The 24,645-nt window shown below is 41.5% G+C and overlaps 1 protein-coding gene across 1 annotated transcript in view; it reads right to left on the minus strand.

Annotated features, from left to right (window-relative positions):
- ppp1r9a (protein phosphatase 1, regulatory subunit 9A) overlaps positions 1 to 24,645 on the minus strand; it is a 45,796-nt gene extending 21,151 nt beyond the window's left edge. Inside the window, exons 1-4 of the mRNA XM_054605928.1 lie at positions 23,188 to 24,645; positions 10,348 to 10,480; positions 9,410 to 9,530; positions 4,601 to 4,705 (exon numbers count right to left, since the gene is read on the minus strand). Of these exons, the coding sequence (XP_054461903.1) occupies positions 4,601 to 4,705; positions 9,410 to 9,530; positions 10,348 to 10,480; positions 23,188 to 24,585 (1,757 nt within the window). The 5' untranslated portion in view covers positions 24,586 to 24,645. The remainder of the gene's footprint in view (positions 1 to 4,600; positions 4,706 to 9,409; positions 9,531 to 10,347; positions 10,481 to 23,187) is intronic.

Consider the following 24,645-nt stretch of genomic DNA (forward strand, 5'->3'; position numbering starts at 1 on the left):
CTCCAGGGTATTCTTCTCATAACTCTGACTAAACAAAGCAACGATGTATAAGAATTTCTCTGAACTATTCCAGAAAACCTCCTACCCAGCAAAGGCAGCAAACACATGTTTTAGATCTGCTCAAAGATACTGTTTCGTGAAAATATTTGGAAATCCTGCAGGAGATTTTTGGGCTGCAGATCTCATTGACATTCGTATAACTTTCTTTGCATGATCTGCCAGAAGGAATAACAGAAAATTAATGATACTTCCTGGAAATATGTATAGTAGCAGCAAAAAAAGAATTCACTCATGAATGGTTTCAGGCCAATCAATCTTCAGAGGATAACTGGATTTAAATCATCAAGGAATCTCACAAGAAGACTTACTTTCATACTAAGATGAGAAACGATTTAGAAAATGCAAGATGGGCAAAATGGATACTATATTTGTTGGAAAAAGGAACATGTTTGGTGGTTTGCCCTGCAAGTTTCGAACGCTAGGCTGACCCCGCTTATCCTCTCTGCTTAAAATGTAATTTACTTTACTTTCACCGTCAGGAAATAATCTTCATATAACACAATATAACAAGTTTAGGGTAAATAATTGGTTTAAAGGATTAGGTGGTTGGGGTTGAGGTAAGGTTTAAGATAAAGAAAGTTATGGTTATGTTTGGGCTAGGTCTCAAGGAAATGAATGTAAGTCAATGTAATATCCTCTACAGTGATGTAAGTGTATGTGGGCAAGTGCGTGTGTGTGTGTGTGTGTGCTAAAGGCATGTTCCCAACTACTGTTCGTGTACAAGTAAGTGTGTTAGAGTGAGAGAGGGAGAGAGACAGACAGAAGGAGAGAGAGAGAGAGCTGGAGAGGGGAATCGAGATAGGGCCTAATCAAGTGGATTCAGTTCCTGAGAGCTCTTTCATATATTTCTAAAGGCGATGTAGAAAAAGGCCTTACGCTCCAGCAGAGAGGCGTATTTGATCTACATGTGAAGGAACAACTGAAGGGCACGACAGAGAGAGAAAAAGTTGTAAAAAAAAAAAGGAAAAGAGAGAGGGACTGGGCTAAACTAAGTAGTGCCCTGGAACAAGCCTTTGGACAGCAGGGAGGCCTGAGGAGCAGCTGACCTGGAAACAGCCTTCCTCCTCACGCATGGGGAGTCTGTCTCACTGTTCTGGGGCTGCCACACACAGCAGTGCTACAAATCAATGGGAGAAAACTTCACTACTGATCTCATTTGCAGGAACCTGAAGGTACAACATTCTTCCTCATTAGGGAGCACTGAGTTGACAGGCATTTTGGGTTGTCAGTGTTCACACATAACATATATTGCTAGTCGACCATCGTGGGGACATGTAGAGATTCCTCTTTTTGTTCAACTTTTCTATCTGTACGTTTTAAGCAAATGAAAAGAAGAGTGCATTTGAGGACTATTTTCAGCTGTGTACTAATACACATTTGGTGCAGTAGTGAGTATTTACAGGAGTAGGATTTTGTAGGATGACTGTAAACAAACTACATCACCATCATAACATGGTGGAACATGTCACCCAGTACAGAGTGGCTCTTTTAATGATTTTTTAATAGTTTTGGGGAAATAACGGAGCTATATGTTACAAAACCACAAGCTTTGGTACAGTTATGTTTACAGACTCTCTCTCCACCTCCCTACACCTACATCATCTTTTCAGTGTAACTCACTTGCCAAAAAGAAAACAAAATGCACAATCAACAAAGTTAAAGATGAATTTGATTAAGCATGGGATGATATAAAGACTTGATGTCACAATTACCCTAACCAAAATAAATGGGATTCATGATTTTGTCCCAATAATTATGCTTAAAACTTAATAAATAAACTAAAATATACTTGAATCACTCGACCTTACTTTTTGTTCAGAAACAAATATTTTGTATTGCATCTAAGATGAGTTTTTTTTGTGAAAAACAATCAAACAATCTTTATTAATTGCGTCATAAGTCTTAAGATCCCCTTCCTTAAATAAAGAATGAATAAATGAAATAGCAACATTGTGTGAGTCTTTTCTTTAAATTATCATTCCTGTATTTTTAAAATCAGGCTCTATTTGTCACTTCTCTACATGACTGAAGCTGGACAGCTTTTTTAAGTCACTCATGTGATGATATTTACGGTTATTCAATTTATCACAATCAACTTGTTTTGACTGTTTTTTTTATCCTCTATAAAATCCTATATCGTCACATCCCTACATTTGACAGATAGCATTCTTCTTTTTTTCTATAGATATTGCAGTAATGTTGATGTTGTGAATTCTTATAGCCAAGATAATGTGATATTGTGACAGCCCTATCATGTTACCAAGTGCATATTTCTCTTATGTTTTCTCACAAGTGATCCATAAGACAGGGCCTTTAAAACTGTGTTTTATTCTGTCGGACTGGGTGGAACTTCTGACTGAAACCTGGATGATATAGTGCTGGGAGTCAGGGTTAAATATAGCTTAAACGGCAAATCTAGGACAGTTGGCCATAAAACCTCTGGTGATCAGACAGAGGGAAGGATTTACCGAGGAGGAGGAGGAGGAGGAGGAGGAGGAGGAGGAGGAGGAGGAGGAGGAGGAGGAGGACTGAAATAGTGAGGGAGCAGTAAAGAAGAGAGAGTCTGATGATTCTATGAGAAATAGCAATGACTGTAATAATCATTACAATTTGCTATAAAATGGTAACAGTGTTGTATTTTTCATCCATTAAATTTAAATTAAATAAAAATAATATCTTTGTATAACTCACTAATTGTATTTCTATTTATCTTCAATAGGCACATTAGAATAAAAAGCTTTCATCACCGCACAATTTAATTTATTTGTACTTGCTAGATAGTTGGACAGGTGATAAATGGAACCTTTTCAAGGCTGCATCACCTATAGCGCCACATCCTGATATGTGGGAGAAAAAAAACTTGTCAATATTAGTTCAGCAAACAGCATCTGTTCTGATAATGTTGGACATGCTGGTCTTTGTTCAGCCACCAGCTTTTCCCCTGGGCACTGTACCCTCCACAGAGCACACATCTATCTTTCAACAACCACCAGAGTGAACTTGGTGACCAGAATGGTTAAAAACCCCACTAAGGCTGTTGGATTATACAATAATCCATAATAATATTATAAAGGAAATATGGATGGATGGATGGATGGATGGGTGGATGGATGTTTGGATCAATTCATTTAGACATATTGAAGCATGACAAAGTAAACACAATTTCCTGGGAAAGAGGGGTGAAAACAGCCACCCGTTCTTCCTCCCATCTCATCAAATACAGACGCTTGATCAGTGCCCTTTTGTGTCTGTGTTTTGTGTCACTGAGCTATCAATTAACTCCAATGTAAACCCATCTGCATCATTATTAGATGCTCAACTGAAGTAGTATAAATTGATGTTGGGGTGGTGGCAGATGATTCACACAAACTCTGGACTTTCATCCAGAAGGCAGCTGTTTGTGTCCGATGTGAATCAAAAAGCCAACGTTGAGTTATTTAGCAATGTTAAATAAATGTTAAATTAACGTCAACCACGCTCTTATCCTAAACCTAGCTGAGTGGTTTTGTTGCATAAACTTAACTTCCTGTGAGGACAGAGGTTTATTTTGAAAGGACACTATGCATATAACGAGTAGAAGCTGACACAAGCCCACAGCAAATAAGATGAGAAAGAGTGAAAAGAGTAGTCAGAGAGGAGGACAGAAAATACTCAATAAAAGATGATGGTGATAAAACATAAAAAGACAAAGACAAAAGAAAGAACCAACTGAAAGTAAGAGATTGAAAGCAAACAACATTGCCAAGGACAGCACCGGTTTTCCAAATCAAAGCCTTCCTGCCGGCCATGCTCTGTGCGTGTGCGTGTGCGTGTGCGTGTGTGTTATCTGCTCCCCACTGCTCTTAGCGAACCCCTGCCAAAAGCTGCTCGACTGTCAAACACCAGACTTTTGTCACATATTGTGTTCCCACATCCTCCAGTATCTCAGATATGGTAATGCTGTTAAGGGACCTGCCAAACAAAATCTCAGGGCTTCCTCAGCGATTGTTTTGCAACTTTTTGCACATTGACAGCAGGGTGAGCAGCGTTCAGAATTTCTCCATGCAGTGGTAATGAAAAGCGAAGACTGTCCTCGCTGATCATTGCTGAGTTTAAAAGGAGTTTTCAGTTTGTTAGTAATTATGTCTGATACTGTACGATGCTACGTCTGGTTCTTGGGGTTGATAGCTGCTTGACACACTTCTATAATCTTATGGTAATCCAAAGATCCTCATCAGCGGCTGAAAACATACCAATCTAATGTGTGAATGCAATAAATAATAAAATACAAATAAAAAAAATGGTCAAGCACTGAATCTTTACATCTTATTCCATATATAATAGAATTCTAATAATATAATTTGTGTCCAATCTAGTTGACCTTGATCTGATAATGTTCTATTTTAATAGTAATGAAGTCACTGGCATCACTCTGTTCTGTTACTATAAAGTCCTGAATAAGACACACAATTGTTTTTGTACTTATATAAAATATATATATAGGATCAAAAGCCTAAATATGGGACTAATAATTTGTTGCATGTTTATTTGAGGGTCATACCTGACGACTCCCGATGTATTCCGGAGGACGGAAGCGGCGAAGCTCTGGGTGACGCCCACCAGACTGGTCCCATCCACCTCCACGATCTGGTCATTCACCTTGATCCTGAGGCACACACACACACACACAGATGAAAGCATCTGTTAACACTTTGTGCAGAAAGATTATCTGTGTCTCATCAACTGGTGAGTCGGTTTGTGTTCACAATTCTGTGTGTACATGTGGGCTAAAAGTAAAACTGACATAGCCCACACACAATGTCCCTGACTAGTCAACAAAAATAAATGTCAAAATTACATTAGGACTAATGCAGCAAAACTACTACAAGAGGCACAAGGGACAAACAAACGGGCATGCATATTCACATTATTTTCTAAATTACAACAGTGTCAGACATTCTTGTGTACACAGATCTCCACTGAGATAGCTCCAGACTATTGTCTGACCAAGAGACAGAAGAGATGAGGCTCAAAACAAACAAGGAGGGCTAACAAGGACACGTAGGCCAGCTAGCCTTTCGCCCTGAGCCACAACACAGCCGGAAATTCTGCTCTGAAAACAACGAGAGGTCAGCTGAAGTTCCTGATATGAAATTAAACTCCTGATGATCTTCTATTCATGACGGGGAATAGAGAAAAAAACACTTAAAAAGAGACGTCCTTGCTAAATATTCCATTTAAACCCATTCGGAAATCTGCATAAAAACCAGACTGAGAATGATTCTGAAACATAGTTTTGAATAATGTCTTTGCCATATGAATAAAACAAAAACTAGCTCTCATTATTTTTCAAGAAAACAGCATATTATTCTAATACTTCACTGCTTGAAGGCACAGCACATGTATCAGTTTCTTCTACACCAAAACCTCCTGTAGAGGTCCTACTTCTATTTGGTCCGAGTCACAACGGCATGCAAATATGTAGGACCAATCACTTCAATATCGTTGAATGCTGACAATTTAATTACACTTTAAATTATCACATTTTTATGATATAAAATGGTCCAGGCAAACCAGAACAAGTAGGCTGGAACCTAATCACACTGAGGATAATAGAGAGGATAATGAGTTAGTGTTTCATGGGGTTTATTCAGTTCTACAGAGATCAATTAGCATGAACCAAATAAATTCTGGCTCACGTATGACTTATAAATATATTGGAGTTCATTCAAACGAGCTGACTCCACAGCATTTTATGCAAAGGTTTATGAATGCTAGAAACTGTGCACCACTGACGAAAGAAAGCCTGATAACTAAAATGTTTTAATTTGCATGACAGAATACCAATGGAAGGACCTAATTAAAAAAAAAAAGTAAAAGGTCAAATTTCTTAGGGGCATTTATTCTTGAAAGAGTATAGTGATTGATTCTTCTGGGACAAGAAACAGATTAATCAAAGAGTGGTCATAATCAAAGCAGCACAGGCTGAGATATCCTTTCTTAAGTCTCTAAGCTCCCAACCCGTTTACAAACTGCAAACATATTCAACATATTGCAAATCTTGGGCAAATTTCCTGCAAAGTCAAGATCTAAATCCAGCAATGTCCTCCCATGGTTACATCAGCACCTGCAGTTAGCAATGCCCTTTCTGCTCCTTTCTCAGTCTGTAACAACATTCAGCAGCTGCAGAGCGGGATTTAATAAAACCCTGGCTACCAACACATCAACCAGAGCTGTCATATGGATGTAGAGTGACGAGTCAGCCTGACAGGTAGACAGGGAGCGGGCTGGTTGTCTGCCAGTCAGCAGCTCTGACGCTTTTCTGACCTTCACAGCATCTAATGTGTCTATTTGGCTTTAGGTGTCTGGTGACATACAGCGGCTGAGAGAAGGCAGCTGGAAAACAAATAAAAAACAAATTGAAAACAAAGGAAGATTCATACGAATATAACAAAGCACACACACAAACACCCTAATCTCAAAACCCCAATCTCACCCAGACACACACACACACACCTAGGGTCATCAGCGACCAGGCAATACAGTGAGCCACAGCCAAACCCATCTATCTGTCTGAGTGTGTGTGTGTGTGTGTGTGTGTGTGTGTGTGTGTGTGTGTGTGTGTGTGTGTGTGTGTGTGTGTGTGTGTGTGTGTGTGTGTGTGTGTGGGTGTGGGTGTGCGTCAGACCATTAAGTTGACTCAGCAAGAGACAGAGAGATAGAGAGAGCCCTATAGCTGGAAAGGGTAATAATGATGGAAGGAAATTACCTTCTGGCTAGTGACTCCTCCCCTGAGTGTGTGTGTGTGTGAGTGAGACAACATTCAGAGAGCAAATGAATGTGCACAAGCTATCTAGTAATTATAACTGATATCTTCAGTCTTCAGTTTATTTCTCTGATATTGGGATGAAGGTTTATTGTGAAATCCATCACGTAGACAGAGGCAGAGCTGCAGATTCACAAGAAAGGATGAAGGATGTTTCCACAGAGGCCATAATTATGCAAATGAATATTTGAACAGTGCATTAAACTACACTATTAAAATATGAGACGTAAAGAGGAAGTATTCCTCCTTTATCTCCTGCTCTGTTTGTGCAAAGGTCAGCAGCGAATGGGATCAAAGTTTAAACTGGCTCAACTACACCTTTTGTCAACAGATTTTGATTGGAAAGATGGTAACCCTTCAACATTTGCACTGTGGATTAGGGATATCTTGTATTCTATCAAGTTGGAAAAGATCAGGTATACAATTATGGGTCTGCTGACAAGTTTGCATCGATATGGCAACATTTCTTTTGCAGTGTTGATGCTTTGGAAAGTCATTGGTTTATATGTGTATAACTATGAGTGGAGGGAATTTGGCAAGACCCTTTGTTTGTCTCTGTGTTCACATTTTTCTACTTCCTTCCTGTGCTTGTTTTTATGCATGTATGTATGCAAATAAAAGACTGTACTGCTCGAGACCCCAATCAATCTAACATTATTTATGTATTTTCTTTCTTTAACTATGATTATTTGATATTATGTGTGTATATATATGTGTATTTTTTTTGTTTATTTCCCTTGCATAGTTTAAGTTGTTTTTATGGGTGGGGAGGTGGGAAATCTATGAGTCCAAACATGTTTATAACAGAAGATTGGAAGTTGCATTCAGAAAAAATTTAATTGGCTGAACTGTAGTGTTTTTTCACAAGTCTAAATAGTGAACATTACTGAGAGCCCAAAGTCCACAACCAAGTAAATGACACAAATATCTTTATACACACGAGTCCTGCTGTACAAGGTAAATGTATGGTCTAATCAAAATATATTACATTGTCCAGGATTACGTATTGAGTCAAATCTTCTATTTATAGATGATATATGCATTTTTGGATAAGTGACAGTAGGAGATCCAAACAGAAAATGTGGGGAGCGAAAAAGGAGTATGGCATACAACAAAGGTCTCTGAAACCGAACTAGAGATGTTGCAGCTATATCGTATAGTCTTAACCACTAGGCCATCAGGACAACCATAAATTAAGGTCTTTGTGCCAAATTTCATTGCAGTCTGGACCAAAGCAGCGAACCAACTGATTGCATTGCTTCTCATGAATCTGTGAGAATTATTAACCAAACATCAAACGCATTGAATAGATTGTGGAGTACTGGGCACATTAACGTTAACGCTTTGTTCAGTTTAAATAAATGAGTAAAAGGATCAAATCTACAGGCTCAGAACTGAATTGAACCTGAGCTTAAGCAAAGCCTTCCTCTGATCTTTTTCAACTTTTGATACTTCATACTTCTCACTGAGGGAAACAAGACTTTTTTTGAGTGCAACTGTCATCTTAGAACAACTTCTCTCACTTTTTGAACCGTTTCTTTTCCTCACTGCCTACTTCTCTCCCCCGTCTCTCTGCTCGCTACATTTTAACTAATCTCACTCTCATGTGTTCCTAATAATGGCAGCCCTGGCTGATACATGAAAGAAAAAAATTAATCCCCAAAGTGAAACGCACCTACCTACCGCAAACAGCCCCAGTGCACTAGGTTTCCCAGTGTGTATACTGAGCTTACAGTACTTACTGTTCTCATACTGCATGGAATGGAAGTGCTTATCAGTCTTTTAATCTGTTTATGGGGAACCTGAACCACACACACACACTAATAGGTAGAAGCTGGCGGTTTTGAGGCAGAAAACCACAGCTCACCTGCTGGGAAGCTGTCATCTCCTCCTCTACTGCTGGCTGAGTGCTTACTCTGCACTGTTCACACTTTATAGTGCACAAATACACACAACGTATAAACATTTTCTCCCTCGCAACATCAGCTTAACACACACATCATCTAGTGACATAGATAAAGACACACTGAATATGGAAGTCTCCACAAAACCGACTTTCATTTTCTACAGACTAACATTAGCAAACTTTCACAGAAAACAAGAAACATAATACACTCTTATGCAATGTGTCTGTCACACACACACACACACACACACACACACACACACACACACACACACACACACACACACACACACACACACACACACACACACACACACACACACACACACAGTCCTGTGTGAGACCTTATGTCCCAGACTGCGCCTCTCTCCATGGGTCTAATCCTAACCCCTGCTGCTAAATCTGACAGGAACAGAGTGTGACTGTGTGACTGTGTGTGAGGGAGAGAAAGTGGTGGTGGGAAAGTGGAAACAAAACAGCTGATTAATTGTAGTGTGCATTTTTTGTACAAAATGTGTTAAGTGCAACTTTGGTCACATGGGAGCTTTCCTGCCACTCTAATCTGCTTTGATGTGTCCCCACACTCACTTACGGCTCAGTTGCATGTGTGTGACGTCCAATAGGAAAGCGGATCTCACCTGGAGTCTCTCTCAGCAGCTCCACCCTCGATGACTGTCTTGACGAAGATACCAAGCTTCTCCAGGCCTGCGTCAGCGCCGACACCCATCCCGATGATACTGATCCCCAGGCCATCTTCATCTGGGAACATACACACCACATTGTTAAAGTGTGCGTGTTTGAGTCTCAATCATTTATATTTTCTAACTTCCCAATAAGCTTGGATCAAACCCAGAGTGGCTCCTAGTAAACTGATGTCAGGTATACTGAGGGACATAAGCATAAAAATGGATGGATGAATTCACTCAAACAGAAGAACAGTTGATTTATTAATGGAGAAGAGGAGGCAGCGTTTACTATTGGCAAGTTCACATGAATGGGAAATGTGCTGGAGGGGAAATTCCTTCCAGTGTAGCCTTCATCAGTCTTCTTCCGGCATTAATTATGCATGAGTTGTTAGGGTTACGTAACAGCGAGTGGTTGGTGATATCCTATGATGCAAAGTAATTCTATTTCAGGTCTTTGGCAATATTGGATTTCAACACTGCAAAACCTCAGCAGGAAAAGACAAGTGAAGAGGCCCATGCCGGGGAGTTAGGAGAAGCTGTACACTACAACACCTTTGAATGTGATCTAAACAGAGTTGCATTGAGATTCTGCATTGAAACAGGATGCTGAAAAAAGCAGTAAAAATATTTTTTTTTAAATAAGAAGCCTAATTGTTAATGGTTTGCCTAAAAATTCAAAATGTTAAGTCATAATAGGGGGAAATGGATAAAGAAATACTGAAGAATATAATGAGGCAACAACCCAGATAGAAAGACAAAAATAGAATATCACTCCTTTGATAGAAACGAAGTGACATCCCGTACGTGGGTGATTCTGTCTACTGGGTAAAATGTGTAACTGACAGGATCCACCTCCTCGTTTTATGATGTTTTTAGATTTTCTTTCCCACCTTTTTCCAGCTCCACAGGGAAGAGCTCCAGTTTCTCCACCCTCTTCTCTAGCTCGTACTCTGCGGAGGAGGCCACAGGATCAACCTCCTCGTTACGACGGTCATAGTCCTCGTTGGAATAGGTGTTGAACACCTGGAGAGAGAGCACAAGGAGGTAAAGATCATGGGCACAAGATATGAAATGCGAATTTCCCAGCTGTGGGACAAATAAAGGATTATCTTATCTTATCAAATAGAGCAGTTGGGATATATTATAGAGATAGAGATAGTTCCACAACCTGAGCAGCATGATCCTGGATGTTTTATGAAGGAGATACTGTACCTACAAATATGACAAAACACTTCAAATCTTTCCTGACTCAACAAGTTTATGAATGGCTGGAACCGAACACGAGCTTTAATATTGCCAAACATTGCATTATCTACACAACAAATCTGACAAACCTGTGGTAAATAAAAGCCCTTATAAAAAAGCCTCAGCTACAGCCACAAAATCGGCGCATTAACCAACAAATAACCGTAGCTTAGAGAAACATAATGTGTTGATGGAGGATAGGGAGGCCTTTCTCCTCCTCTAAGCAGTGTGGTCCTCGCAGGGAGCATCTCCGCACAGCAAGAGACGGCCATCACTTCACATCTCATCCCGACCAAACGCTCCCGCTGCTCTCTGCACCGAAGAGGAGGGGAGAGAGCCGCGCACAAGCAGACTCGATTGTGCATGCTGTTGTCGCGTCTGTAGTGCGGCGTTCCGCAGAATGCTGGCTGCTGGTGCCAAATAAATGGGTGCAAGGGCATTCAAAGTGTCTTTGCAGCTATGTGCGCAGGCACGCTAGTCTGTTTCTCACTCAGACACACACCTGAACACCCACACTGATTGTGGCTGCTATTATTAAAATCTGAGAAACTAATGCCACATGGTGCTGTCTCTTACAAGTCAGAATTTCGGGACGGGGACATCACACATTTAGCTTGATGACGTTATTCACAATGCCGCATGCCCACATTTTTCCCACAACCAGCCGGCTGTAGTGTGACTGATCAAGTCAGTCACTGCCTATTTCAGTACCCTGACCTCTTTGAATTGGGTGAAAGAGGAATATCTCAATAGAGAGATCAATAAGGCCTCATGCCACATCCCATCTATTGATCTGGCCTAAAGCCTGATCTATGTTTGTCAAAAAGCAATGCTGCTTAATCAACATTTTAAGTAATGTTTGAACCGTAAAAGTTACCGATAATGAGGGCTAACAAGTTCAAAACATTAAAAGAAATGCATGAATATTGCCAGTCAAGATATTTGTGTTTTTAGCCACACATTGTTCATGCTGGAGGGAATGTGGCATGTGTTTGATTAATATTTACCACATGATAAAGACACACCAAACTACAGTGAATAAATAAATGTCACTCTGTCTAAGAGACACTGTGCTGGTTGTACGCACAGCTTGTGCACATTGATGTAGCGTGATGCTGCCAGGTTTGGTTTTTATTCTTATCCCTGCGTGAGCTCTATCCATGACCCTGTCATCAATCATTCAGTGTGATCAACAGCCCTGCATTATTAACGCTCCCATGCACACACACAGACAAACACACACATCCACTTATTGACCCCACATATATACATATACATAATGTTGTGCATTGCATTAAATAAATATATAATAAAATATATAGGCACAAACTCTTTGCCATCCGTAAGAGACATACACACAAACAGCAATCTCTCTCCACACACGCACACACACACACACACACACACACACAAACAAACACACAAACACACACACACATACACGCACACACACACACACACACACACACACACACATACACTCATAATAAATACCCCTGCACAAACACACTGCTGACAAATGCTAACACCAGCACTTGCACTGTCCGGGACGTCCTGGATGCGATGCTACCATTAAGTACACTCTCTAATGGCCTCTCTCACTCACTGTGTGCTCTCTACAAACACATTAGCATGCGGCCAGTCGCTTGAGAGAGCCAGAGAGCAAGAGAGAGGTCATGGTGAGAGATGAGGACAGATGTTGGTGGATCCATGAGAAGAGGCAAGCAAAGAAGAGACAGAGCAGTGATGGAGATTGATAACAAAAAAAGGCAGAAGAGGGGATTCCAAAAACCTGTGAGTCAGATGAACAGAGAAGACAGGACGGACAAGAGAGCATTTGGTGATTGAGAGAGGGAGTGACAAGATAAATAAAAGAGCATGCACAGGGGAAATAAGAATAGGTAGGCAGAAAGAGAGTGAAAGAGAAACAAAGAGACAGACTGCACCATCAAATGGAAAGCATTCACCCACAACCTGTCGGTTTTCTCCAGATTGTCAGGCCATGATCAGTTAATTTTGTACATATTGAGGCACCCAAAGGGGAACACGAAGGGTAAATGATCCTGTGTTAAAAGAGGATAAAAAGAGGTACGACAGCATGAAGAAACGTGAAGGTCAAGTTTTTACATTTTTCCTCTTATATAGGACGAATAACCTTCATGTTCTATGATTTTGTTCTGCCCAAAAAAAAGGAAGACTTTTGACTTAAAGTAACAGAGGTAAGATAAGGAAAGGACAGAAAGTGAAAATGTGAGATGGTACAGTAATGTGTGTGACTGTGTTTGACCTTGGCAGTATTGGCAGGATACTGCTGCTTGCTGTGTGTTTTACTATGGGGTGCTGAAAAATGGCCAGAGTACAACCACAATTCGGACAGCTGTGGAACAGACTGTTAGGACTGCACCCAACCACACATGCATAAGGGCTGTACTCAAACATGTTGACATTTAAATCTGTCACTAAATGATATGCATATGTGTCTGCATGGCTCTAGGCATGGACCAATATGACCAAATACATGCATAACTAATGACATTCCCATCAGCTTCAACTACTTTGTTTGGTGCTAATTAGTAAATGCTAGCATGTTATCGCACTAAAATGAGATGGTGAACAAGGTAAAGATTTAACGGCAAAACGTCAACATGCTAGGATTGACATTGTGAGCATGCTAGCATGCCAATATGAACACTCAAAGCACATCAAGAACAGTTTTGCAGAGCTGGTATAATGGCTTACTCTTAGTGGTTTTAAGTCCAGGTTGCTTTGATAAGGTTATTATTGGCCTTTAAAGGAATAACAATTTAAGGCAAACAAACATGCTGCGAAACTTGTCAGAGCCGACCAAACCAAACACTGTCTGTATGTGGAGACAAGACTCAAGAGACAAAATTAATCTTGACAGCTCCGCCAAACTTAATTTGACACACATCAATGTGTTGTCTCACATAATCAATAAACAGATCCATGGGAACAGCAATGTCAGAGCATTTCACCCTTATCTGCATTTTTAACTGTGTGAAATCTATATCCTTGTGACAAACGCCAAGAAATTTCCACTTTCCAGTACATTTGGTGTGTGCTGAGGCAGATCATTATGCTCAACGGAAATTCTGTTTTTATTGAAGAGGCAGAGCACAAGGACAACCACTATATATTGAAATATAATGAATGGGCCATCTCCCCTGTGGTGCCTCCCTGGTATTGGAATAGTATTTTGAAGGATTAAACACAACACACAACTATTTACATGTAAATATATTCCTCTAGACTGTCTGCACCTTCAAACTGAATACACTACTTTGGATGAAAAAAAGCTTGTGTCAACAAAAAGTCCCTATTTTGAAATGGTAAATGGTAAATGGACTGTACTTGTATGGCGCTTTTCTAGTCTTCCGACCACTCAAAGCGCTTTTACATTACTAATCATTCACCCATTCACACCCATTCATACACTGATGACAGGAGCCACCATGCAAGGTGCCACCTGCCCATCAGGGTCTCTCTAATCAGGAGCAACTTGGGGTTAAGTGTCTTGCCCAAGGACACATTCATACACCCATTCATACACCGATGGCACAGCCTTCAGGAGCAACTCAGGGTTAAGTGTCTTGCCCAAGGACACATCGACATGGACTGCCGGAGCCAGGGATCGAACCGCCGATCCTCTGATTGGAGGACGACCCTGCTCTCCACTGAGCCACAGCCGCCCCCAAATGGCTGACCATATATATTTAAAATCCTGCAGGAGGGTTTACAATATGTTTTGAGACTCTGAGCTAATAGTGCCTGCTGAATACATCATGGTGTGTAATCCTTAATCTAAAATGTCTGTACATAACATCCTTTTCAGATAGGAGCAAGTAAAAGCAAAAGCCTTACAGCAACTTTTTCAGTGTAATATCAACTCTCATCCACCCACAAGAACAGTATAAATGCAAGCACACCTCTTTCTCTGAGATCTAACATACACACTGTTAAGTCTGGTATTGACTACCTCTCCTTTCTCGCTGTTTGTCATTCCTCACAATTTAAACCAATATCTCTTCTCTATTCCTCAGTTCATCCTCATATTTACTCCATACAACACACTGACTAATGCCGCTGACACCAAACACACTGACACACATACTTTATGCGTTTTGTCAGTTATCAAAAAACCCTTACAATGGAGATACTAGTACTTAAGTGCAGACAGCATCTCTTCTTGGGTACCCACAGATTGGCAGTGTTGTTATCTGATCACCAGGCCTCACAGGAGGATGGAGGCAGTTTGGTGTGATTTTTCTGAAATGCAGTTTTACTGTAATTTAAGGAAGCTGCTGCAGCTGCTGTGACTCTGCAAATGTGCCTAAAAAAATGTCTCTCACTCTCCATGGATAAGGAAAAGAGTGCTTAGGTTATGTATGCTAAAAATGCACATCTGGCATTTGATTCATAACAGTATGAGTTTGCTTGAAGGCTTTGCATGCATGAGTATGCATGCATGTACATGCCAAGCCGGTGCCCTGAATTAAGATTCATCTCTGGATGACAACCCCTCAGCAAAATAACCTCTGTCAGTCCGCCTGAATAGCTGTTGGGTTGGCGTCAGGGAAAGATGAGCAGGATTAACCAAGGGCTCACTAAGCCACAGGGGAGGAGAGAGAAAGAGGTAGCAACAGAGCATGGGGGAAAGGCTGGCAAGGAAAATGTTAAAAAAGAGATAATAACAATTTAGTTGGGAGGAAAATGAGATAAGGAGACGGTGTACTGGGACAAAAATATGAGGACAAATGAGGGGACAGAAGAGGAGATGCAGGAAGCTTTAAGATGAGGAGAAAATGGAGGAGAAGTAAATGAACAGGAAGAATCGAGTTTACAGAGGACGGGAGGCAATATCAACAGAGAGAGAGAAACTGAGTGACTCATATGATTCATGGGTTGGAGCAGCAGCAGCCAGTAAGGCGACTGAAGAGTGAAACAGGCAATAAGAGAGAAATAAAGAAAAGAAAATGGGTAAAAAAGAAAAGCTGAGGAGCGAGTGAGGCTTGGGGTAATTTGCTCCAGGGTTGTTTGAGTCCCTGCCTAAGATGTCACAGCATGGTGCCAATGCCCAGCCAACCGCCTCTGATGGTATTAAACCGGGCCGTTGGTGTGTCGGTGCCAGTGCCGTCGCCTGCCCCTGCGCCTTCCAGACAGTGGACGCCGCCCAGGGCAATAAGAGGCTAGAAAGCCCAGGAGAAATGTTCCTACTGCCGTGGCACAAGCCCAGCAAGCCCTGCAGTGGATTAACTGTAGCCTGGCACACACACACACACACACACACACACACACACACACACACACACACACACACACACACACACACACACACACACACACACACACACACACACACACACACACAGATAGATAGACACACACACTCTCTGCTCTGCAGCAAAACCTCAGCACATTTGCATTCCATTACTTCTACCTGTGGCCACACACACACACACACACACACACACACACACAACACCATGCCGGAGAGCTGACAGGTGCTGAAGAAAGTGTCTGGACGCTGAAGGATGAGACAGTTTGCTGAGGATGGAAATTAATTCATGTCTTGAGAGAGCAGACAGAGTGAGACTGACAGATAAAAAGGAAGTGCAGATGGGAAGGAGTGAGAGTGAGAAAAGAGAGATACAAATAGAAACATTCAGTAGCCCGTTGTACATAAAGATAAGTGAGAAGGTACCGATTTTACAGTCAATGGAAGGCCAACCTTTCTGTCATCTAGACATACATCACCCCTTGTCTGAGGAAGTCACACTGAATTTTGACATGTCGGGGAATGTCAAAATCTTAGTCAGCATTTCTTTTTTTAACTGAAGTACTTTCTGCATACAGAGTAGACACACATACTGCTCACACAAGTAGAGATCTTCGAGAGAAATACACTGCTAATGTCACATCATTTCAAAATGTAATAAAGATTTATTTTTCAGATTGCTTTACAGTTTCATTCAGTTCCAGTTTCTGTAGTCAGCTTGTTTTTTTCACCCCTAAAAAAATGCCCTTCAGTCCGCTGTTTATGGCACAATACCACTGGGTGCCATGACTCCCACCAACAAACCAAGCCACTGGCCAACTACAGGACAAGAGACACAGAGTGAGGGAGAGAGAGAGCGAGGGGCCGGCTTTAAACAGGGGCAGAGCATAGTAAACAACTACTAGTGAATGGCTGCAGAGTAGACAATGTCCCACTTTATTTCATGTCTTTGTCATATACAATGAGTGGGAGGCTGCAATTAGAGAAACCACAACAACAACATGTTGCTGGCTACAGTTCTGCTGCTCTACTGCCCACTATCTATGCTATGTGCTTCATTATGCTGCAACAATGACTTGGCAGAGTTTGGGACCACACAGCATAGTAACCGCTCTGTGTGATCTGGAATAAAATTTGCTTGTGGCACAAATCGCAGGACGGCAAGCAATGGAAAGGGTTGATATTTCAGCATAATCCAGACAGTTCACCTTAATCATGATCCTGACTCACTACAAACAAGGACATGGTGACAGTGCAGCAGTCTGAACCGCCCTCAGCACCGGCTTAGCAAACACGGAAAACATTGTGTCACTGAGACACTCCGTTTTTTACCGCAATGAAAAACTGGCAGCACGCTGATGATATCATTAGCAGGGGACCAGATTGAATTGGGTTTGGCTGGCGGTCCATGACACAGTCCACTGTATGGCAACTGACCAGCCTTAAAAAAACCGCAACGAACGTCTCGCCTTTCCTGGATCGTTAAAAATGCATCCCTCAGGGAGGATCGGGTGACACCGAAACAAGCCAACAAAAAAAAATACTGCATTAATAATGGAGTGACTAAGCTACATGCACGCACAAATACGCACATACCCAACACACGAGTTTGGAGTAGTTGTACCTGTCAAAGATTAGAGACGAAGGAAAAATCCTTCCATTTATAGCTGGATTACAATGCAAATCTTTTTTGGGGCGAATATTTATTTATGATACCTACGAATAGTGCTGGATTGTTTATGTTGCCTTTTAGCTCGACACATATAAAGCCACTACACAAGTTTTTCCACCACTACACAATCTGTAAGAAGTCTAGTTGTTAGTCGAGATTATAGAGTTGGCCTCCCCAAAAGAAGCTTAACCAAAATACCCGACTCAGCTCAGCTGCTGTTTTTGCTGGTCTAACCAAAAATGTCAGCTGTTAAATCGCTACTGTACCAGTGTTGGAAATCTCTCCCAACAGAACCCCGCTCTCTCTCCTATTATACCTAGCCACAGATCGCATAATTAGGGAGCTGACAGCCAGCTTCACTCATCCCGCATAGGGAAAACACCAGAATTCAGGGCATAAGGGAGTCGATGCTAAGGAATGTAGCATATAACATATCATATAATATCATAAAAGAATGTAACATCAATACCATTCAGGTGCAGTTAATCAGCTTAATGAGTTGTGCTTGAGCAGAGTTCGTCTCATTATTGAGAAGGATTGGAAAACTCTTATAATGCATAATGGATTTTTAGCATAAAAGGCATTCACTGCCACACTAGACGATATTGAAGGGGGCTTAGCTGTAGCAATGCTGCAGGCCTTAAATAATATTTACAAATGACATTGCCAACATCCATGTCAATGCTGTTTCACATATACGATCATCCGGTGGGACAGACTGCCCTTAAGTAGAGTAATCTTTCCATCAAAAACACGGTCAGAATGTTCCTGGCTATAAGCCATCTCATTTGAGCTTGTGAAGCATAAAACCGGTTGATGCTCCAGATTAGGATGACGTTAGAATCACATATGTTTACTGCATGTATGTTGGAATTAGACAGCCATGGGAGGACGGGCTCTTTGTTGTCATGTACTGTATTAAGGGCCGTCAAATGAGCTCCCAAATGTTCAAAACCGTCTGGCAAGGTGGGTGCTAGTTGGGATTTTCTCTGTTTTTAAGGATCGATGACTTTGTCTTCATGTTTTTTTATGCTCCAGTACAAATTCAAGAGGAGTCTCTAAATTACTTTGATGTATTATGCCCTGAGTTGCAAACCCACATACAGCAAAGGGATATCAGTCTGAGGAAAAAGCAGTTTAGCCGGACCGAGGGCACAGTAAAGGAATAATAGCAATAATTATTTGTACATTATTAATAATTGCATTGTTTTTTCATTGTAATAATGAATACCAAGTAAACAACTTTATATATTCTAATATGAAATAAGATATAAGCGTGACACTGCTCTGGTTTCTTCCTCTGGCAAATGAGTCATCTAAGTGACCTCATATATTCCCCTGTGTTGACCTCACATCCTTTTAAATACAGCAACAAAATCTACGGCAACAGAAGTATTTACAAGGCATCACAGAAAGAGAATGAGCACAAATATCCCTGTTACAGAACAACACACCCGTCAAAACATCTAGTAAAAGCCATTCATAAAAATGTCTTGCGGCTCCAAAACCACTGCCACAGAGAAGAGGAGCGACACAGATCCATCATATTGACTACGGCTGTGAGCGCAGATCCATGCTACTCAGCATTCCACAGCGGTGCAGCAGCAGAATCCGATGGACAGAACGTCAGTCTCTTTGACACAGCGTGAGTAGTGAAGGGGCTGATGACAGTGGTCTGTGAAACGGTGCTCCGCTCATCACATCTCCTTAAATCCATAAGGAAATTGCGGTTATCTCAAGTGATTAAAATGCAGCTGCTCAACAGGCCCGAAAAGTATCATTAATAAGACGATCTAAATGCCGTTCACGTAGAGAGTGAGAGAGGAAAACAAGAGGAGACTGACACAGCAGACTGCGTGCAGAGGGAGAAGACTTCTTCTGTCAAACTCCTGGGGTGCGGCTCTACAAAGAGAGAGAAAGACAACACACTGCTTGCAAAAAAAAACTGCAACAAGTGTGAGATGGTTAAAAGCTTTTGGGATTTGTTTGTGATCAAGGCTGCATTTTTTAAACCCTGAGAGAACCATACAGGGGAAGTGAACACTGGCTGAGATGTGTGCCATACCTTCAGATCAAACAATGTATTCTCAATGTCCTATCAGCTGCACAAAACATACTTTGACAGCAGGACATCAAAAGTGCGATAGAAGACTGAATCTTCTTCAATGCATCAGTCTATATGCCTCAGACTGAACAACCAAACTAGAGGTTTCTAATGTCAATGATGAAACCGGTTGCTTAAATGAACATGAGATCTGATTCTCCTCTGTAGGTCAGTGCCTCCGGGAGAGCAGGCTGCCTTCGCCTTGGGCTGCTCAAAGCAGTCACTTCCCACTGGGTCAGTCAGGATGTTACAGCTACAGTGAAAGGATGTGGAAGTAATTATTAATAAATACAAAAATAACTTGTTTTAACGAGAGTTTACAGCCTCTGTGAGGGTGTACAAGTACTATAGGCACAGCAATAGTACATGATCACAATGACAGTATTGTAAAGCATAATGTTTAGCATGTTCACCATCTTAGTTTAGCATGTTAGCATGCTATCATTTGCTAATTAGCACAAATACGAAGTTCAGCTGACGTTGATGGGAATATTATTTATTGGTTTTAGCCCATCGCCATCTTGTTTTTTTGCAAACAGAAATGACTAAAGAGGGTAGAGCTAAGTACGACGAATAAGACATTTTCAGGCAACCAAAGAGTTCTGATTAACTTTCATGAACAGCAAACAACACCGAGACCGGACAACGCTGTGGTAGCAACCTGGGAATCATAAGGTAGCCACGCCCTAAAGCATAACCTGCTTTATGGTCTATTTTACTTTAAATGGGACCATCGTTTACTAAATGAACATCATACTGTATTGAAGAAGCCTTGAAACTAGTGACTGAGACAGTAAACTCATGTTTACAACGTTTAATGAGGTAATAAATCACGTGAGATGAGGGGTCATTGTCTCATAGACTTCTATACAATCAGACTTTTTTTTGCAATCAGAGGAGCTGGATATTAGAAAGAATCCAGGTTTAAGGCACTTCCACATTGGCTTCACTTTTCTTACCTGGAGGTTGCCTGGGAAAGACAGGCAATCATCCACATTATTAGTACTAATTGTCTGAGAGCCATGAATGTCTGAACAAAATGTCGTGCCATCTTGTAGATCAAGTACATAGAGTTATTTCACAGTTTAAGTGAAAACTCTGACCTGCTGTTGGCGCTAGATAAAAAGAGGATCACCATTCAGTGATATTCAAAATAGATATATAATCTCAACACTTGTGAAGTCAACACATTAACAGGCTTCTTTCTTATCTGGATCTGTGAATCTTCTTCTCAAACAGAAGTCTGTGTGCGTGTTAACAAAAATGATGCAAAAAGCTAGTTGTGTGTCATCTTCTCCCTGTGGCTGCCATGATGATTTTCTAAAATTAATTAAGCTTTCAAAGCTGGGATGTTGAAATGATTTATCCGCTTTACGGGGCAGGACCAAGAAATATTACATGAAGGGAAGAGAACGTTAAGCATTAGATCATAACACGCAAGTTTTTTTATAGGCTGCTCTCTGCCGACTCCTCCCACAGGGGTCAAGCTGGACTCGTGCAGGACCGAGGGCTGAGAAAATAGCTTTGTCTCTCTCACTATAGACGAACAAAAGACAGAACCCTGTTTGTCCCTCATGTGCTGAGAGGAGGGGGGCGTGTGATGAAGAAGTGGGAGGGGGTGCATATCTAATTGTGCATGTGCATAAAAGGGGGTGGGGGGCCAGTCTCTTGAATATTCCATATGATGAACGAGCGTCTGTCCTTTTCATAGAAAACCGAAGGCTTGAAACGACAGACAACAACAGAGGAGCATATTCCCCGCCTGTTCGACCTAAATGGACAACAAGCTTTGTTTTGCTCACATTCATTGTATGATGTATATAAAAATTTGCTAAATTGATCTCAAGAAAATACATTTTTCAAATGATCAAAAGCAGATTTTGTATTTTTTATTATTGTTAAATATATTATCAAAAACCTAAATTACATTACATATGATTCTATGTTATTTAATGTAATAATTCATATGCTTAGTTAAAATATGTGCTGACAAGGAGGAAAAGAGATAGATGAAAAAAGGACATACTGCAGAGACAGCACAGGGTAATTAGTGAACCAACAGCATGTTCTCTCCTCAGAATAACTGGGCTAATTGTTCTGGTTCATTACAGCATGTTAATAGGATTGATCCTTAACTTGTGGAATGTTTGCGTTAGCTCCAAATACAAATCTCACTCTCTCAATCACCATTTTGTATGTCTACACACACAGACACACATACTTGCACACACATTGCTTGTACACAAATCACATGTAAAATTGTGAAAATTGTAAAAAATAAAAATGGATTTCACTGACTAATTAAAGACATGGGATGAAAAAAGTTAAAGGGCAACCTAAAGCATGTTGTTTACTACTTCAAATGTTAAGCTTATTGATTCTAATGCTAAAGGATAAGACTGAAAAATATTTCCCATAATCTTCAAAATCCATCATTCCAATCCACAAACACTGGCTGCATTGTGTCCAATTTAGTACAGAAAACTTTATCAAAATACTTTATGGCAGAGGATGCAACAAATACTATTTTATTATTATTTCTAATTTAAAAAAAGAAGTTACAAGGAAAAATAATCTCTGTGGGAACGGGGCGTTATGGATGTATTCTGACCAGAAACAAAGGCTTTTTTTCATAAGTGAAACCATATTGTGGTGTAATTACTGTGGGAAATCTCTGTGGGATGGATGGTACAAACGCATGTAATCTCTTATCATAAATCTGCTGATATCACTGAGCATGACGGACAAAACAAGGTTACCTTCTCGTACACACTTATACACTATGTCGGCTATATTCTGCATATACAGTTTACAGAATTTGACAGATTCATTTAGACTCTGCCACTGAAATGCACAAAATATCCTCACTTAAATAGTTCAACGAAGGCTCCCTCGTTTAAAAGACAGAGATGGGACTGTTTGAGAAAAACAAACACAGCATCATGTGTGAAAACTGTGTGGGTGCAGAACCAGCATGACTAACACATGCACAGATGTTCTGCTCATGAACACGTCAGTTCCCCAGAGGGCAACGCTTTGACCCTCAAGCTCTGCATCACAAAATAGCTGCAACAATTTGCTATTTTATCTACCGTATCACAGACCGTAATAAAGGAAGACAATGTGAAATGAGTATGAAGGTCTTATGAGGATATTCCTGATTTCAGATCATTTTATCATGATAATATGAACTCATAAATGTATGTGAAATCAACAAAGCTAACAACAATGAGTGGTTCAAAAGTAACTATGAATACAAGCCTATTTAAAGGGAGCGCTGAATACAATATTAGCTTTCTGTTGTTTTAACCTACTTTTGCTAAGAGCTGCACAAAGCCTTTCATGTTGGATTGTGTTCAGTGTGTTTACACAATTAAGGCTTCCACAACAGTTTTGTTCAGTACCAAACTTACTGTGATGGGGGCAGTGCTGAAACGAATCTTCCTCTTTGGAGGCACGTCGTCTTTGTTTTCGCCTGGCAGACCGGGGATCTCTGTCAGATCGGAGCCCGGGTCGTAGACAATATCCTCATCGTCTCCGTAGAGGTCATCCTCAGGATCCGTGCAGCTCTCCCCCCAACCCTGGTAACAGGCGTCCCCGTCTGCGTTAAAAAACACCCGCTCATTCCCAGTGTATTCCTCATCAGGTTCTTCCACCTGGTCCTTGGGAGACTCAGAGGACTTGTCTTCTCTTGAACCGTCCCCATCCTCCTGGCTTTCCCCAGCTGGTGTATTTGGGGTCGGTAATGGCTCAGGGGTTGCATCTTCAAAAGCTTTGTTGGTAATCACGTCATCATCTCTAGGTTTTGAAGCTTTGGACACCCCTAGATCCTCAATATGTTTTCTTGTTTCTGAAGGTTTCTCCTCTTCTTCACATGAACCGTTCACCTGGCCTCCGTTGGTGGTGACATCACAAAGACGCCGCCTATCTCTGCCAGTAGGCTCAAACTTGTCTGCTTTGTCTTGGGCTTCCTCCTCTTGTTGTAGTGGTTTCAGCTCCGTCCCAGTCTCCGTCCCAGGACTGGCGCTCAGAAGGTCATCAGAAGACGAGGATGTGGGAAACTTCCCATCTGTCCTGCTCTGGTAGCTCCCACGAACCGGAGATTGTCTTGAGTCATCTTCGCTGACATCACCTCCAGGGCGTTGGTACCCGTCTGGTGAGTAGAGGGCTCGTCTGCTGACGCCTTTGTAGGCCGCACCATGGTTGGGGTGGTCTGCATTTTCAAAAACCGCACTCAGTTGACTGACAGTTGGGGAGGATGCCTCTGTTCTGGAGCAAAGTGAGTCCAAGGAGTCAGTGCTGCCTCGATTAGACCTAGTGCCTCGCCAGTCATCCAGGTGCTCATGGGAACCCCGTTTATCACGTCCGTATGGGAAGACTGGTGATTGGGACTGGTCACGTGAGTGCTGCTCAAACAGCTTCCTGGTTTCAGAGAACTTTGCTCCAGCACCTCCGACCCTGTCAGTTGATGAGGAATGCTGGAGTTTTATCACTGATCCATCAGCCTTGTTGATGAAGTTGGTGGGCTTGACCAGCTTCTGCGGCGAGGACTCTTCACAAACTTTTGCCTTAGCCGGCACACTTTCTGAGCCCATCTGCATGAACATGTCCTTAATGCGACTGACATGGCCCCCATACTGGCGGCCCCTTGGCTGCTTCACACGTTCTACGTCTTTGGGCTTGGAGTCTCCATCTATCCGAGGCTGGTCAAAGGCCTTCTTGAGTGCCTGAAACTCAGCCCGGTAGGCATTACGGTGGGGGGAGGCACTCCGGAGGCCGGTCCTCTCCCCCGAGGCCTCCGTCTTCAGCATGATGACTTCTTTGGATTCAGAGGGGATGTCAGCATCGCCGTGGCCTCATTAGAATGTGGA

This window comes from Anoplopoma fimbria, chromosome 10 (assembly GCF_027596085.1).
Source record: "Anoplopoma fimbria isolate UVic2021 breed Golden Eagle Sablefish chromosome 10, Afim_UVic_2022, whole genome shotgun sequence".
Lineage (NCBI taxonomy): Eukaryota > Metazoa > Chordata > Actinopteri > Perciformes > Anoplopomatidae > Anoplopoma > Anoplopoma fimbria.